Source organism: Pogoniulus pusillus, chromosome 23, assembly GCF_015220805.1.
Source record: "Pogoniulus pusillus isolate bPogPus1 chromosome 23, bPogPus1.pri, whole genome shotgun sequence".
Lineage (NCBI taxonomy): Eukaryota > Metazoa > Chordata > Aves > Piciformes > Lybiidae > Pogoniulus > Pogoniulus pusillus.
The window spans coordinates 15937834-15954756 of NC_087286.1; the positions used below are offsets into that span (position 1 = coordinate 15937834).

Consider the following 16923-nt stretch of genomic DNA (forward strand, 5'->3'; position numbering starts at 1 on the left):
TAGCAAAAGCTGAACCTCAGCTGTGCTGGCAGCTAAATGCTTCACTCTCTTCATCATCTACTCAGAAAGGTGAAGTATAGATGATTACCCCGGCAGACAACTCATTCTTCTGCCCATCCTCACCAACTCAACCATCTTACCCCACACCTGCCACAAGCACTGAGCATCATAAAGCAGCTGGTTAAGAACTGCAGGCTTCAAGTACCTTGTAGGTCCGACACAGCAGGGAGCATCCATCTCCTCCAGCCCCACTTCACTTCTGATTCCTCCAGCATGGTGGGGAGCCATCTGCCTTCTAGTTCTGCACAGCCTTTCCCCCAACAGCAGCAAAATGGTTAGCTTCCTTTTCAATCCCGCTATGGTGGGGTTGGAAGGGACCTCTGGAGATCACCTGGTCCAACCCCTGCTAAAGCAGAGGCACTCACAGCAGCTTGCCCAGGAGCACAATGGCTGGGGGAGTTGGAAGCTCTCCACGCAAACAGACTCCACAGCCTCTCTGGGCAGCCTGCTCCAGGCCTCCAGCACCCTCACACCAAACAAGTTTCTCTTCCTGTTCAAATGGAACCTCCTGGATTCCGGTTTGTTTCCACTGCCCCTTGTCCTGTCCCTGGGCACCACTAACAATAGCCTGGCCCCATCCTCTTGCCTCCCACCCTTCAGCTCTTGCTGAGCATTGATCAGATCCCCTCTGGGGCTGCTCTTCTGCAGGCTCAGCAGCCCCAGGGCTCTCAGCCTTTGCTCCTCACAGAGCTGCTCCAGGCCCCTCGGCAGGTTCCCACACTCTTCTTCACGCCCCCCAGGACACCACTGGCCTTCTTGGCCAAGAGGGCACATTGCTGGCTCTTGGGCAATGTGTCCACAAAGCTCATGCAAAGAAGTTCATGCACTGACTGCAACTGACCCCGTTTTTGATGGCCCTATTCCCGACTGCTCTAGATGAAGGCATTTACCTCCTTTAGAAAGCCACCAGAAGAGTTAACCCAGCACATGCAGCTCCCAGAAGATGTTAACCCTGAACAAGCTGTAGCAGCCAAGAAGATTCTCACCACAGGACAAGCATTGAGAGGTTAGTTTGAGACATTTATTAGGGTGGTTTATTCCATAGTGGTACACAGCTTCACATCATACAGAGCTTTGGAAGCAGCAAGGAAAACCAGAAGTGGCAACAGAGAAGGTTGTGAGCGCAAGAGAGTTCTTAGCACATTCTGAGAAGGGTTCCTCTCATGTCCAAGGGCTGGAGAAGAGCCTGGGTGACAGGAAGGTTCCCCAGAGGAGCAGGCTGGGTGGCTACCTGGCTGTCTGCACAACCATGCTGCAAGTGGAACACACGCTCCTCCCGCACAGCCACGCACTGCACTGAGCTCTCAGCAAGACAGGAGGACATTTCTTGAGGAGACAGAAGATACAGGGCCCAACACTGACCCTCCAACAGCCCCACCTCCCCCACAACACTCAGCCCCCAGCACAGGCACATTGTGCTTCTGCCCCAGCAAAGGCCACGCTGGGACATGACGGAGCTTTTGCTAAGAGCCCTAGAAGGAAGAGCCACCACAAACACCCAGGAGCAGCATCTCACCTGCTCCATCCAGCCACAGCCACATGCAGCTCTGGAAAACCAACAGCAGTTGAAATAAACAGGGATCAAAATATGGGGTGGAAAAAAGTGGTGGTGTCATGGGATGAATTATTCATGTTAGCAGCTGGGACAGCGACTGAAGCCTGGGGGTGTCCCTGTCTGCAGCTGCCATCATTGCTCTGGTCAGCTTGGGGAGGTGATCAGTGTGTCCCCCACAATGTCACTGCACAGGGACAGGGGGTCCCACGCCAGGCAGATGCCTCCACAGCTCTACTGCAGAGTGAGATGACCCCACCAACGGCTACAAGTGCCAGCAGCAGCCCTCTGGCCACCACCTGGAAGCATGATTGTGTTTTGACAAGATAAAGCAGCTGTGGGAGGGGTGGGGGAGAAGGTTCCTCTGAACCCTTTGTTCTTCAAGCTGGAAACTTCTCTCTGTAACCCATTTTCTTCTCTATTTCTAGGGCACAAATAGCTAAGCCCACTTAAGGCAAAAGGTGAGGGAAGAATGGCTTATGGAACCAAGGTCAAGTTCCTCCAGAGCAGCTGTGATGCTGCCTTGCTCCAAAATCAGCCACATGACACAAAAGCCACAAAGAGATCCTTCAAAAGAAAGCCAAGAAGACAACCATCTCCTTTTATGGCAACCAGACACTAAAATCCCCCCAGGAGGAAAGCACTGCACGACAACAAGGGGGACCAAAGGCTTCTCCCTGCAGCACACACCACTGCTCTCCTCTCACTTCTAGATGTGAATGAGCAGTAGAGCTGATGTGTGAGAGAAGTGGTCCTTGGATGGCCCACAGAGGTGTGGGAGCTTCCACCACTCCCAGAATGGCACTGCTGAGATTTAGGAGACTTGTGAAGGTGGAGGCTGTTGGCTGCATAGACTCATGGAATGGTTTGAGTTGAAAACGACCTTAAAGATCATCTAGTTCCAAACACCTGCCATAGGCAGGGACACCTTCCACCTGACCAGGCTGCTCAAGGCCTCACCCACCCTGGCCTTGAACACCTCCAATGTTATGAAATTAAAGCAAAGACAAAAAATGGCCTTCAAGGCTTGCAGGAAGCAGCAGGAGAGCAAAGCAGCTTCCTGAGGCAGGATTTTGGGGGTGGTCTCATTTTTCTTTCTAGTCCCAGCTGATGGCAGGTGCTTGCAGCCCACAGTCCACCTGTCACAAACCAGAGACAACCTGCTCCTGCCTCAGTAACCATGCTTCTCCCTGACCTGCTTCTCTGTCTAAGAAGTGCTAGGATGGGAAAAGGCCTCCTTTGAAGAAGACAAGGTTATTTGGGATAAAAAACTGGCATGAGAAGGTTTCAAAGCAGCCAGGGGTATGCAGGAATGACTAAAGGGCTGTGGTGAGGATAGGCAGGAGGCAAGGGAAAGGAGCTGCAGTCATGGTGGACCCATCCACTCTGAAAGCACAACTCAACGTTTCACCCCAACACCCTCTGTTAGTGAAGCACCCACAGCAAAAACCAAAACCCCAACCAACCAGGATGGAACCCAGATTTCAAGGTGGAAAATGGAGCCATTGGTTGTGATTTCAAACAAACCAGTGGGGAGTGCTGAAACGGTGCTGGTCAAACCCAGGTTTGTGCTTACACAAAGGAAGGAAGGTTTCAACAAGCACTGCAGAGCAGAGAGGGAGGAGGAGGAGGAAGGCAGCTCGGTCGCCAGCACAGCTACCCTTTGGTGTCTTCCACACCGTTAAGTCCAAGGATGGAAAGCAAGAGCTCTGTAAAATGCTGAAGAGTTTAGAAGTGTAATGGCAGGTAGAAAAGGACACTGGTCTTGTGTCAGTGGCAGCCCCAGTGTTAGGAGACAGTCTAGGCTTCTAGGAGGAGAAAATAGAAGAGAGGGAAAGAAGAAGGAAAGGGAAAGGGGATGGGGAAAGGGGCAGAGAAGCGCAAGTCATTAGTAAACATCAACAGTCAGGTAGCACAACAAGCAACATCTCACCCAGTGCAGCCAGGAGATTTGCCAGAAGCCAGATTAGAGCCACGCGGAATTTGACTTTTAGGAGGGGCTGAAAATCCACCAGCAGTCATGGCAGGGCATGACATGAGGCCAGGAGTGAAACCCAGCTCTGGTGGATCAAGATTAGTGACAGGAAGCTCAGGGTGCTGCTCCAAAGGCACAATTTGCACTGCAAGCAGTGACCAAGGTGTTTCTGTGACCCAAACCTGGGTGACAGAATGAAAACCAGGCTGGCTGGAGGGGAAGTCCAGCTAGGGAAAGCACAGTGATGCTTCCCTAGGTCACCTCTCCTCTGCCAGCAAGATCAGAGAATCAGAAAATCATAGAATCATGAAATCACAGAACCAGAATGGTTTGGGTTGGAAAAGCCTTCTAAGATCATGGAGTCCAACCATCAAGCTAAGAGCATCGTGGCCATCAAAGCAGGGAAAGGCTGGTGGAACAAAACGGGGCCAAATGAAACCACAGGATCTCCCTCGCTGCATTGCATGCAAGACATTGGTTATGTTTTAGAACACAGAATTCCTTTGGACTCCAGGCAAATATCCTGCCATCAGGAGCTGCAAACGTTGCACCGTTTGTAAATTACACTCAGCTTTTTCTTTTCATGGAATCATGGAATGCTTTGGGTGGGAAAGGACCTTTCAGGGTCATCCAGTCAGCAGGGACATCTGCAACTGCAGCAGGTTGCTCAGAGCCCCTAACGACCTAACCTGGGATGGTTCCAGGCACAGGGCATCTCCCACCTCTCTGGGCAGCCTGGGCCAGGATCTCAGCACCCTAAGTACCAAGAATTTCTTCCTCCTCTCCAATCTGAGTCTCCCACTTTCAGTTCAAACCATCTCCCCTTGTCCTGTCACAACCGGCCCTGCTCAAAAGTCTGTCTCCAGCTTTCTGCTCAGCCCCTTGAGGCATTGCAAGGCCACCAGAAGGTCTCCCCTCTCCTTACTCTAAACCTCCATTTTTCAGTCTCAAATCATGCCAGCTTCCACCTTGCTGGTGAAGCTTTCCAGGCACTCCCCAGCCGTGGCAGGGTGCAGCTCAGCAGTCCCTTACAGGGCTTCCCAGCAGTGGTTCGGAGCTGCTGATTCCCCCCCAGCCTGACTGTTCTGCTGGAGCTGCAGCAGGCTGAGGCTTCCCCTGCACACCCTCACTCTCCTATTTCTCCTTATAAGGAAGAGCAGCTGGAGCAGAGCTGCAGGCTGGGTGCTGAGTGCCCAAAGCAGAGCTCAAAAAGCAGCCAACAGCCCAAAACCACCACACAGGGCTCAGCATGGCCAGCAAGGGAGTCAAGAGCCAAGAGAAAGGCAGCTGGAGACATTCTGCCTTCCCAGCATCGAACGCTGAGCTCCACAACCCCTGCCTGGATGGTCTGGATGCTTCTGTGTTTTAATTAAAACAGTCCAACAGCTAATTACAGGGGCTGTGGGGGGATGGCATCCTGTGGGTCAGGTTGTGCTGCCCAAGAAGGACATTGAGGGGATGGAGCAGGTCCAGAGAAGAGGACTCCAGGAGCTGCTGGGGAAGGGTCTGGAGAACAGGTCTGGTGAGGAGCAGCTCAGGGAGCTAGGGCTGTTCATCCTGGAGAAAAGGAGGCTCAGGGGAGACCTTCTGGCTCTCTGCACCCCCCTCAAAGGAGGTTGGAGCTAGGTGGGGGTTGGTCTCTTCTCCCAAGGGACAACTGATAGGACAAAAGGAAATAGCCTCCAGTTGCCCCAGGGGAGGTTTAGGTTGGACATTAGAAGAAACTCCTTCACTAAAAGGCTTGTCCAGGCCTGGCCCAGGCTGCACAGGGCAGTGGTGGGGTCCCCACCTCCGAAGGGGTTTCAAAGCTGTGAAGATGTGGTGCTGAGGCTCAGGGTTTAGTGGTGACCTGGCAGCTGGGCTCCATGAGCTTAAAGGTCTCCTCCAACCCAAAGGAATCCATAATTCTGTTCCATGACTCCATACCACACTTCTGCCCCCAAGTTACATTACTTCTGCCTTCATTCCATCTCCTACACTCACAGCATTTCATAGAATCACAGAATTGAGGCTGGAAAAGTCCTTCAAGATCATCAAGTACAACCACTTGGCAACAGGGCATCCTCTGAGGAGGCAGCACAGGGCTGCCAAAGCAGCACTCAGGTTTCAGAGCTGCCTCATTCCAAGCCCTGCACACACACAGCCCAGATGTCTGCAGATAATGTGACAGGCAAGAAAACATTGGCAGCCACCCTGGTTGATTTGAGAGCTGAAAATCCATGTAGCAAAGCTTCCTGTGATCCAGACCACAGCCAGAAGCAGACCCTGGTACTTTCAAAGAGCTTCACCACCTCTTTTCACAGGGCTTCCCCTCCTGAAATCCATTTCAGAACCCACCTCAAACACAGCTCTGCCTTTGAAAGCTTCCCTGTAGCTCTTAACACTGTTTTTTGCAGCAAAAAGCTGCTTTCCTCCAGCATCCCCTTCCTTAATCCTCTCTCGGCTGCTCTGCTCCTCACCTCTGCACTGGGCTGGCATTCACCTTCATCCAGAAGAATTCATGTCACCTTGATAAAGAGGCAGATTAGGGGTCAGACCCAGCTGAAAGCCAAAAACTGTAGGTGGCTGAGGGCCAGGGGCACAGGGGTCTAGGCAGCACCACCTGGGAGATGTAGAACCAGGCACTACTGGAGCGCATCAGCTGGGCTGGAGCAAGTCGGCTGTGTTTCTGCAGAGCATCAACACTGAACCTCCCTCCATTACCTGATCCAAGACCAGCATTTGTCCCTCCCTCCTCACCCTCTCATGGAAGTTTCTAGTCTCCCACTAGAGACAGGGGTAGGAGGAAAGAGCCCAGGAAGCAGTTGTGTCAACTAAATCCTCTGTTAGGCTGGAACACCTAATTAATTTGATGCCTGTGACTCTTCATCATTTGACATGCTGCTTCTGCCACTTTGATGTCACTTGGAGACAGCCTGTCAGAAGAAAGCAAGCCAACCCAACTCTACCTCACAAAGATGGAGTGTATTCATGAATTCAAAAGCTTCAGACACATGAAAGCATCTTTGATCAAAGCTGTTAGCATTAGTGTGTGAGGAGTTAAAGCTCCAGAAAGCCAGGATGAGGTAAATAATCAGAAATGTTTTAAACACAGTTCAGAAGTTCAATTAAAAGAGCCCAGTGCAGTTAATTAGTCATACCTGGAGTCCTAAGCAATCTGCTTTTGTTTCTATCTCCTTTTAGGTAAGTGGGTTACAAAGTAAAAGAGAGGAAGTGTCCTTGGGAGGGTTCAGAAGAGTCTTAATTTCAGCTTGGCACTAAATTGTAACAGCCTCATTAGAGCCCTTTTGACCAGACTGACAATGGCAAGTTCTGTACAAAGATCCATCTCTATGTTCCTGTCACAGAGCATGGAATGGTTTGGGTGGGAAGGAACCTTCAAAGTTCCTCCAGTCCAACCTCCCTACAGTCAGCAGGGACACCTGCAACTACAGCAGGTGGCTCAGAGCCTCAAACAACCTGACCTGGAATGGTTCCAGGCACAGGACATCTCCCTCCTGTCTGGGCACTCTCAGTGTCACAAATTTCTCCTTTGACTCACATTAAACAAAACTGCTCACAGAAGGTTCTCACTTCAACCTATCTCAGGCTGGTTGGAAAGATGAAGCATTCCCCGGAGCCCTCACAACTGGAAATATCCATCCACTGAAGTCCCAACAAGTTTCCTGCAGCCAAAGCTGTTTGAAAACAGGCTCAGAAGAACTCAGTCTCAGCTTTGTCATGTCCTAAGCAAACCTGAGGAGGTATTTACAGAAGAAAGGTGGTTGGGGATGGAAGGAGGAACTGCAGAAGAAACCAAGCAGTGCAATTTCAGTAGCAGCTAGGAGCAGTGAATGAAAAGCCTGCGTCAAAGGAGGGTGTGCTCAGAGGAGAGATGTCACTTGTCCACCTCACAGGGGATAGCAGAAGTTGCACCCACAGGGCAGAGTATTCTGGAGCCACTGGGAGGCCATTTAGCTATCAGTGCCCTAGATGCTGCCTTCCCAACACTGCCCATGGATCAAGTACACAAGGTCTTCAGAACAAGACTTGAAGCAAATAAGCAATTGCAACACCAAAGAGAGAATGAAGCTCTGCTTGCTTCACAGTCTGTGAAGGCACCGTTACAGAAACACAAACAGCACAACAAAACAACCCCCTGTGGAGGGATAAGACTCCAAAGGATGATGCATTTGGTCATGATGAAGGAATAAGACTGCAAAAGATAATGCATTTGGTCCCAATGAAGCTTTACTGCTCCAAAAACAACTAAAGAAGGTGAGCTGCTTCCTTCAGCCAAGAAGGACGTACCTGTGCGGTGATCTTCTATTCCATGGTCACCATTTTCTATGACTGTTGGCCCAGAAGCTGAAGTATCTGCAAGAAACCAAAGGAAATGTTAGTTCTGAATGAAGTTGATGATCTTAAAGCTCTTTTCCAGTCAGATGTTGGTGATTCTAAGTTGATTCAAAGGTGAAGGACACCACTGTAAGGACAAGAGTGTCACCTCACCCTAAGGACAACAGTGTCTCCTTGCCAAACACATGGAAGGGTTTGGGGTTTTTTCACCCAGAATTATTTGTGCACTGAGGTGAGGCACCTACATTAAGTCAGTGCAACACAGACCCCAAGAGGAAGAGCTTTTCAGTCACAGGAGATCTAGTCCCATGAAGGCGACTCAAGGTCTAACACCCTGAAGCTCTCCTGGGCCAGCACCAGCCCACTCTGACTCTGGATTACCCAAACGATGCTCAGCCGAGCTGAGAGGCTTTGCTGGGCTTGGAGGGGGTGTGAGGCAAGAGAAGGTGACGCTATGAAGGAGGCTCCAGGGAGACCTTCTGGTGGCTTTGCAGTGCTTTAAGGGACTGAGCAGAAAGCTGAGGACAGAGTTTTGAGCATGGCCTGCTGTGACAGGACAAGGGGGGATGGACAGAAGGAAGGAGGTGGTGAGACACAGGGTTCCAGTTTTAGCTGGGGGGAAGAGCCCCAGCCAAGCCAGCCAGCTGCACCTGCTCTAGCTGAAGATGTCCCTGCTCACTGCTGGTTGGACCAGATAGCTTTGAGAGGTCAGCCACACCAACACAAACCAGGCTGTTAACTCTCCTCTGTGATTTCTGGAGGCCACACCACAAGAGGTGAGTAGTACAAAGCCATCTCCCTAAAGCAAAGATATCATCCTTGCACCAAGCCTCTTTCCAATGCCTCCCTAAATAAACACAGCTGAATTTCTGAGGACTGATCCCATTTTCCAGCAGGGAAATGGTGAAGGCATCACAAGAATGATGCTGAGGAGATGAAGCATTACAAGCAATCCAAGTTCCACCAGCACTTCAGCTCCTCAGGCCACAAGCTCTGCTTATTGTGAAGAACAACTCAGGGCAATGGCTTGGAAACATAAATGGCTTGAAGGAATAAAATCAAATCATAGAATCATAGAATCTACCAGGTCGGAAGAGACCTCCAAGCTCAGACAGTCCAACCTAGCACCCAGCCCTAGCCAGTCAGCAAGACCATGGCACTAAGTGCCTCATCCAGGCTTTTCTTGGACACCTCCAGGGATGGTGATTCCACCACCTCCCTGGGCAGCCCATTCCAATGGCAAATCACTCCCAAAGAGCCACATTCAGGTACCTGGAGCTGCTCCTGTCCCTTCCCTGAGCTCCAGCAGTTTTAAAACAACACTGAGCTAGGACTGACTCGAGACACAGCACTCTAGGGGTTAATCCACCCCTTAGCAGAGCAAGAGGAAAAGTCTTCCCAGTTCCTTCAGAGGAGTGTGACACAAATTCAGCATGAACTTGCCAGACAGCTCAGAGGAAAACACAAACCCCACACCTACATTTTCTTCAAGGAGCTGCAAATACTCCAGGGATCCCTGGCCCTGTTTCTCTAGCAGTAAGACCCAGCAGCTCCTCCTGCTGTCAGGCTTCACCAGCTCTGCGATGGACTGGGATAGCAGAACTGTGACTGGGAGAACTGCTGCCAGGCACTGGAGTCACTGATCAGGTCAGGCAAGGAGAAAGCAGAGTCAGGGGATGGGTCATCAACACTGCTTCAGAGGTGCCAGAAGGTCTGCTGGGGATCTGGCGGAATAACAGGTCCAGGGAAGGGATTCTGCCCCACTGCTGAGACCCCACGAGCAGTGCTGAAGCCAGCTCTGGAGTCCTCAGCACAGGCAGGGACCTGTTGGAGCAAAGCCAAAGGAGATCACAGCAATTGTGGAAGGCTGGAAGCCCTCTGCTGTGAGGCCAGGCTGAGAGAGTTGGGGTTGTTCAGCCTGGAGAAGAGAAGGCTCCAGGGAGACCTGGTGGCCTTTCGGTGCTTCAAGGGGACAGACTTCTGAGCAGGGCCTGTTGTGACAGGACAAGGGGAGATGGTTTGAACTCAAACAGGGAGATTCAAACTGGAAAGAAGTAAGAGATTTTTGACACTGTGGGTGGTGAGAGCCAGGCCCAGGTTGCCAGAGTGGTGGGAGATGCCTATGCATGGAATCATTGCAGGTCAGGTAGTCTGGGACTGCAGTTGCACATGTCCCTGCTGACTGCAGGAGATTGGACTAGATGACACTGAAAGGTCCCTTCCAACTCAAAGCAGTCTGTGATTCCCAAATGGGCAGAAGAATCAGAAGTGTCACATTATTCCTTCTGCACTTCTCAGGAAGGTGAGAAGGTTCCCTTCAGAGTTTATTTTTTTTAGAAGCTAAGTTTCAGAAGAATGAGGTCAAATCAAAGAGCTCCATCCAGCATAAGTGGGTTTTGTTTTGCTGTCTCTGAGGGACAGCTCCTTTGGAGTCACACAGCAAATGGCTACAAAGATGCTGAGGGGACTGGAGCAGCTCTGTGGTGAGGGAAGATGTGGACTTGGGGCTTTTGAGGCTGGAGAAGAGCAGCCCAAGGGGAGATCTCATCAATGCTGATCAATACTGAAAGGCAGCAGGAGGAGACTAGGCTTTGTCAGGAGAGAGGACAAGGGGTAAGGGACACAAACTGGAACATGAGAAGTTCCAACTAAACATGAGGAGGAACTTGGTGAATTTAAGGTGCTGGAGCTCTGGAGCAGGCTGCACAGAGAGGTGGTGGAGTCTGCTTCTGTGGAGACATTCCAAACCCACCTGGACATGTTCCTGTGTGACTTTCTCTAGGTAACCCTGCTGTGGCAGAGGGGTGGACTGCATGATCCCTGGAGGTCTCTTCCAACCTGGTTGATTCTATGATCTCCAGAGGTCCCTCCCAACCCCTGCCATGCTGTGATTCTGTGACTTTAGTCAAGAGTGCAGCGGGAAAGCACCCAGCAACCTTGCCAGGCCCAGGTCTCCTCCCCTCATCTTCTAAATTGCATCAAAACAAAAACATGTCAAGATGTTGTAACTACATAATCCCCCTGGAATCACAAGATGGAATTTGCATCTGGCTGCTGGATCAAAGGATTGTTTTTATATAAACAAATTTAAGGCAGCATTTGCTAAACCGATAATCTGGGGCCACCGGGCAGGGCCAATATAAACCCCCTAATCTCCAGCAGTGACTTGGCACTGCCACCACCCAGCACCTTCCCAACCTCAGGAGCTGCAGCTGCTCTCTGCAGCCACGGTACAGCTGAGGCTGTGAAGGAGAAAGAGCCCTGGGCAGGCCAGGAAGGGGTGGAAGGGGCATGGACAGGAGTCACTTGGCACCTTTCACCAGCTGAAGGAGCAGGGTTGGTTGGACACATCTTGGGCTGAAAGCTTGGACACAAGAGTGGTCAGGCATTGGAACAGGCTGCCTGAGGAGGAGGTGGAGTCCCCATCCCTGGAAGGGTTTTAAAGCCGTGGAGATGTGGTGCTGAGGGCTGTGGTTTGATGGTGACCTGGGTGTGTTGGGTTAATGCTTGGACTTGGTGATCTTCAAGGGTTTTTCCAGCTTCCCTGATTCTGCCCAGCACTGATTCTGCCCAGCATCATTTTAGTATCTCTGCAGCATTCTCCTCCTTCAGCTCCCTGTGTGACAAAGGCTCTGAGCTCTCTTTTGCAAGCACAAAGCTGCTGCCTTCTGTGGTGCAGAGAGGGAGGTGGCAGCGACAGGACATTGCAGGGTTTGGCCTTGGGTTCTAGGCTCTGGAGCTGTTTGTTTCTATCTCCAGGAAGGAGGCCTTGAGCAACCTGGTCTAAGTGCAGAGTGCCCTGCCCATGACACGGAGCTGGGACTGGATGATCTGTTAAGGTCTCTTCCAAGCCAAACTACTCTGCGATTCCATGCTCTGCTGAGCTGGGCTGTGCGGCTGAGGCTGTCCAGCAGCACCCACAGAGCCATCTCGTGGTGACTCCGGGCTTAAGAATAGCCCCAAAGCCACTGCCCACAGCGAGTGACAAAAAGCCTCCCCACCTGCGGCGTGCTCGGCACCTGTCTCCCTGTTCAAAAGCTGCAGCCCAAGTTCAGACTCATCACCAAGGCTGTGAGCACTGAGTGCAAAGAGGCAAAACACACTTCTACTGCGTGCACGGCCACAAGTGGCTCTGTCACACCTGCACACAGCTCCTCAAGAGTGACACAGCCAAAGACTTCAGAGACAACAGTGGTCCTCTCCCAGAAACCCTGCTGCAAGCTGGCCAATAACGCGGTGCTGTCCTTGCAGCTGGAGCTTACCCCCACCCAAACATCTTTTCCTCTGCACTCCAGGATGCAGATCCCTGACTTCTCCCCAGCGTTCCCGGCTTTTGCCCAGCACCCCCCCAGCTTCTGCCTGGCATCCCCCTGCCTTCTGCCTGGCACCCCCCCAGCTTCTGCCTGGCATCCCCCCGCCTTCTGCCTGGCATCCCCCTGCCTTCTGCCTGGCACCCCCCCCCAGCTTCTGCCTGGCATCCCCTGCCTTCTCCCCAGCATCCCCCAGCGTCTCCCAGCTTCTCCCACTTCTCCCTGGCATCCCCTGGCTTCTCCCTGGCACCCCTGACTCCGAGCTGCAGAGCTAGGGCCTGCCAGGAGGGCTAAGGAAACCTCTTCTGACCGGGGCAAAGCAGAAGCTGCACTGTTGGAACACATCCCTGCTTCTCACCATCAATAAACGAACCAGGGCTGGAAGATGTGAGCCATAGAAGATGCTCTCCTCCCTCAGGAAAGCAAAGCCATCTGCAGGCATCTCTGGAGCCAGGGACCTGAACTCCTGCTGCTCTGCACACAGCAGTCCCCTTTCCCCCTAAAAAGTGATGATACACTCAGACACATGTGCACCAGAACAGCACATAACACCCCCCTTAGCACCTCACCATGTCCCACCCAGGCTCAATCACTGCATGGGCTGGAGGAAGGTAAAAGATGAAAGCTTCAGTGTGGTTTGCAGAGCACTGACCAAAACCCTTGGCAGAAATGGGCACCCACGGAACCAGGGAGCCACAGAACTGGTTTGGGTGGGAAAGGCCTTTAAGAACGTTGAGTCCAACCAGTTTCTAACTCTACCAATGCTGATGCTAAACCATGGCCCTCAGCAGCCAGTCTGAAACCCCTACAGGGATGGGGATTCGACCTCCCTGGGCAGCCTGTTCCAGGCTCTGAGAACCCTTTCAGAGCCTCAAGTAGTTTCTTCCAATGTCCAACCTGGGACAACTTGAGGCTGCTTCCTCTTGTCCTGACACTTGTTCCTTGGGGGAAGTGCCCAATCCCCACCTGGCCCCAGCCTCCTTTCAGGGAGTTACAGAGAGCAAGAAGGTCTCCCCTCAGCCTCCTTTTCTCCAGGCTCAACACTCCCAGGTCCCTCAGCTGCTCCTCCCCAGCCCTGCTCTCCAGATCCTTTACCACCTTTTCTGCCCTTCTCTGGACCTGTTCCAGCTCCTCAATGTCCTTCCTGCAGTAAGGGGCCCAAAAATGAAGGCAAGAGTGGACATGTGGCCTCACCAGCACCCAGCCCAGAGGGACAATCCCTGCCCTGCTCCTGCTGGCTACATCATTGCTGATCCAAGCCAGGATGCTGGTGCCCTTCTTGGCTACCAGGGCATACTCTGACTCATCTCCAGTCACTGCCACCAAGCCCCTCAGATTTTTCACTTCAGGGAAAAACAAACAGATTGTGACAGGCCAGGATCAAATCCTGAGAGTGGTTCTGAACAGCAGAGTTCAGCAGCCCTTCCCCTCCTGGAACAAAGCAAGAAAGCTACAAAACATTCCCTAACCCAGTCAAGGCAAGCAAGCTCTCTAATTTCTTCAGTGAGGGTCTTGATTTCATCTTGCCAAAGATTTAGATAATGCTCCTAACTGCTCTCCAGCTTCCCAAAAAAGGGAAAAACCATCTCCAAAGTGAGAACAAGAAACCCCAGCCCCCACTTGCCATGAAGGAGGGAAACAAGCCCTGCTCGAGCTGCCAAACAAGTGGCTGGACAGCCAGGGAAGGCAAAGGGGAGGAGAAGGGGGTTAGAAGAGGCCACAGCTGCAGTATCGGGTCCAGTTCTGGGCTTCCCAGTTCAAGGACAGGGACCTGCAGAAGAGGATACAGCAAAGAGCTACAAAGACGCTGAGGGGACTGGAACATCTCTGCGATGAGGAAGGACACAGAGTTGAGGCTTTTGAATCTGGAGAAGAGCAGCCTGAGGGGAGATCTCATCAATGCTGACTGATGGTAGCAGGAGGGCACCAGGCTTGGTCAGTGGTGCCCAGAGACAGAACAAGGGTCAATAGGCACAAACTAAGACATGAGAAGCTCCATCTAAACATGAGGAGGAATTCTGTGAATTTAAGGGTGCTGGAGCCCTGAAGCAGGCTGCACAGAGAGGTGGTGGAGTCTCCATCTCTGGAAAGATTCCAAACCCAACTGGATGTGTTCCTGTGTGACCTTCTCTAGGTGACTCTGCTCTGGCAGGGGGTTGAACTGGACGACCTCAAGAGGTCCCTTCCAGCCCCCACGTTCTGTGATTCAGGAACTTGTATTCTCCAAACACTTGCACCCAGTGATATGAACTCTGAGAAATTCTGGAGCTGAGCTGCTTTGGAATTAGTATCTTCTGGAACAAAGCACTGCTGTAAAGCAGCCTTGAACCATAAGCACAGGTGGCAACAAGTCCTCCTGTTTGTGTTTCTCCCACTTCTGCAATGCTTTATGACTACTGTAACAAACAGAAAGCCAACCATAAACAAATAAACTCCTCAGAGATACTGGAGCTGGATACAGTGACCCACATCTGTATGGACACATGCTTAAGGCCTTTCTTTGCCCACCTCCATCCTTCCTACTCGATTGGTAATATTTAATAAACTTCCCTAGCATGGAATATTCAGTTCCCTTGGCTGTGTCACGAGGCAGCTGCTGCTCCTCTCACCAATGAAATGAGGGCCCTGAACAGAGCAGAAAATCCCCTTCTGTAGTCTGGGAGGTCCTGAGCTGCAGAGAGCAATGAGGTCTCCCTCAGCCTCATTTTCTCCAAGCTCAGCAATCCCAAGTCCCTCAGCTGCTCCTCACCAGATCTGTTCTCCAGGCCCTTCACCAGCTTTGTTGCCCTTCTCTGGACACACTCCAGCCCCTCAATGAACAGGCCACACAGGGAGGTCATGGATGTGCCCTCCCTGGAGATGTTCAAGACCAGTTTGGATAAGTCCTTGAGCAACCTGGGCTACTGGAAGTGGGCATGGGTGCACAGCAGGGGGTTTGGAACTAGAGGATGTTTAAGACCCCTTCCAACCCAAACCATTCTATGAATGTCCTTCTTGGAGTGAAACTGAACCCAGGATTCACAGTGTGGCCTCACCAGTACCTTGCAAGGTACATGCAGCAGAAATCAAAATGAGGAGACCCTAGGCTCAGTACAGAAGCAAAACTTCAGCTACTACACATTGAAATTTGAAGGTCACAATGTAGACCCAAGAGCAAGCCATCCATTTTCACACTTTGGACATGCCAGAGTGGTGGGATCTTGCCCAGTACTTATATTTTGAGATGGGAAGCACTCCAAAAAGTGCTTATTTTACTTAGGAGTGCATGGAAATCCATCTAAGTGCAGCAGCCACACACTTTGGACAGAGCCCAGGGCAGCCCACAAAGCATGAACACAAATCACATCTTCTGTGGCCCAGCTTTTTTCCCAGGCTGAAGGGTTTAACAGAAGGTAGAGCAGAAAAGCAGGAAAGAGGATTTGATCTCAAGCTTTGCTTTTCCATCCATCCTTCAGAGCCCAAGCAGCCTGTCTGAGCAGGCCCAGCAATATCCCAACACCCCAGCAAGCAGAAGCGTTCTCTGATGCTCAGGTGATCAGTTTTTGGCTGTGTGTTTTAGACACTTACGTTCCACCTGAATACCGTCTGCATGGGCTTTGCCTTTTGCTTCCTGGCTCCCAGCTTTTGTATCCTCATCCTCATCATCCAGCAGAGGAACATAGTCTGTTTTATCTACCGTTTCTCCAACCACATCATCAAATTTCTCTGCCTCCAGAGTGGCAATGAAGTCCCTTTTCACTTCTTCCTCAATCTCGGGGGGCGGCTCTGTCAGAGCGTCTGCAAGACTGAGGCTGTGATCCAGGTCAGCCATGCTTCAGCACCTCTGCAACCTGGAAAGTCAGGTGGGGAAGAACAGACACACACAAAAAAAGAGAAGAGAACATTTTAGTAAAAGATCTTTGAAGAGTTTGATGCTGCCAGCCCTGTGTCTCCTGTGATAAGCGTTTGCTTTAGCCCTGGGTAATTCCCAGACGTTTAAACCCCTCCCAGCAGCACAGAAGCAAACAGAGATCCTCCAAGCCAGGGTTCACTGCACCAGGGCCACATTTCATAGACTCATGGAACAGTTTGTGTTGGAAGGGACCTTAAATATCATCCACTTCAAAGTCTCTTGCTACGGGCATGGACACCTTCACTAGACCAGGTTGTTCATGGCCTCATCCAACCTGGCCTTGAATACCTCCAGGGAGGAGACATCCAGGGCCTTCCTGCACAACCTGGTTCATGGGTTGTTTCCTGAGGATGGTAAGAAAAACTTGGGCACCTGGCCAGCACCAACCCAATCTTCCATCACTTGCTGCTCTGCCTCAGATCTCTGAGTTAATTCCACATCCTGAGGAGCAGGAGCAGAAAGGATGCAAGGGAAATGTGTTCATGGGTTGGACTGCACACAGCCTCCTCTATGGGCCCAGCCCAGCCTCACAACAGAGGGCTTCCAGCCCTCCATCATTGCTGTGGCCTCCTCTGGCTCTGCTCCAACAGGTTGCCATCTTTGCTGTGCTGAAGTCTCCAGAGCTGAGCCCAGCACTGCAGGGGGCTGTCTCATCAGAGCACAGCAGAGGGGTAGAAGCCCCTCCCTGACCCTGCTGCCCACTCTGCTGGAGAGCAGCCCAGCACACAGCTGACTCTGGGCTGGCAGTGCTCGGTGCCAGCTCACATTCAGCTTTTCACACCCATCAAAGTGGTTT

General features: G+C 51.7%; 1 protein-coding gene across 10 annotated transcripts in view; it reads right to left on the reverse strand.

The window, feature by feature from the left end:
• MAP4 (microtubule associated protein 4) overlaps positions 1-16923 on the reverse strand; it is a 136808-nt gene that overhangs the window by 79904 nt on the left and 39981 nt on the right. For 9 of the 10 annotated variants that reach the window (XM_064162718.1, XM_064162721.1, XM_064162717.1 and 6 more), the window contains 2 exons: positions 15803-16065; positions 7878-7943 (listed from right to left, as the gene is read on the reverse strand). In XM_064162718.1, coding sequence (XP_064018788.1) covers positions 7878-7943; positions 15803-16046 — 310 coding nt within the window. In that variant the 5' untranslated portion in view covers positions 16047-16065. Of the gene's footprint in view, positions 1-1059; positions 3421-7877; positions 7944-15802; positions 16066-16923 lie in introns of those variants that run through there. The other variant, XM_064162722.1, reaches the window with a different exon arrangement.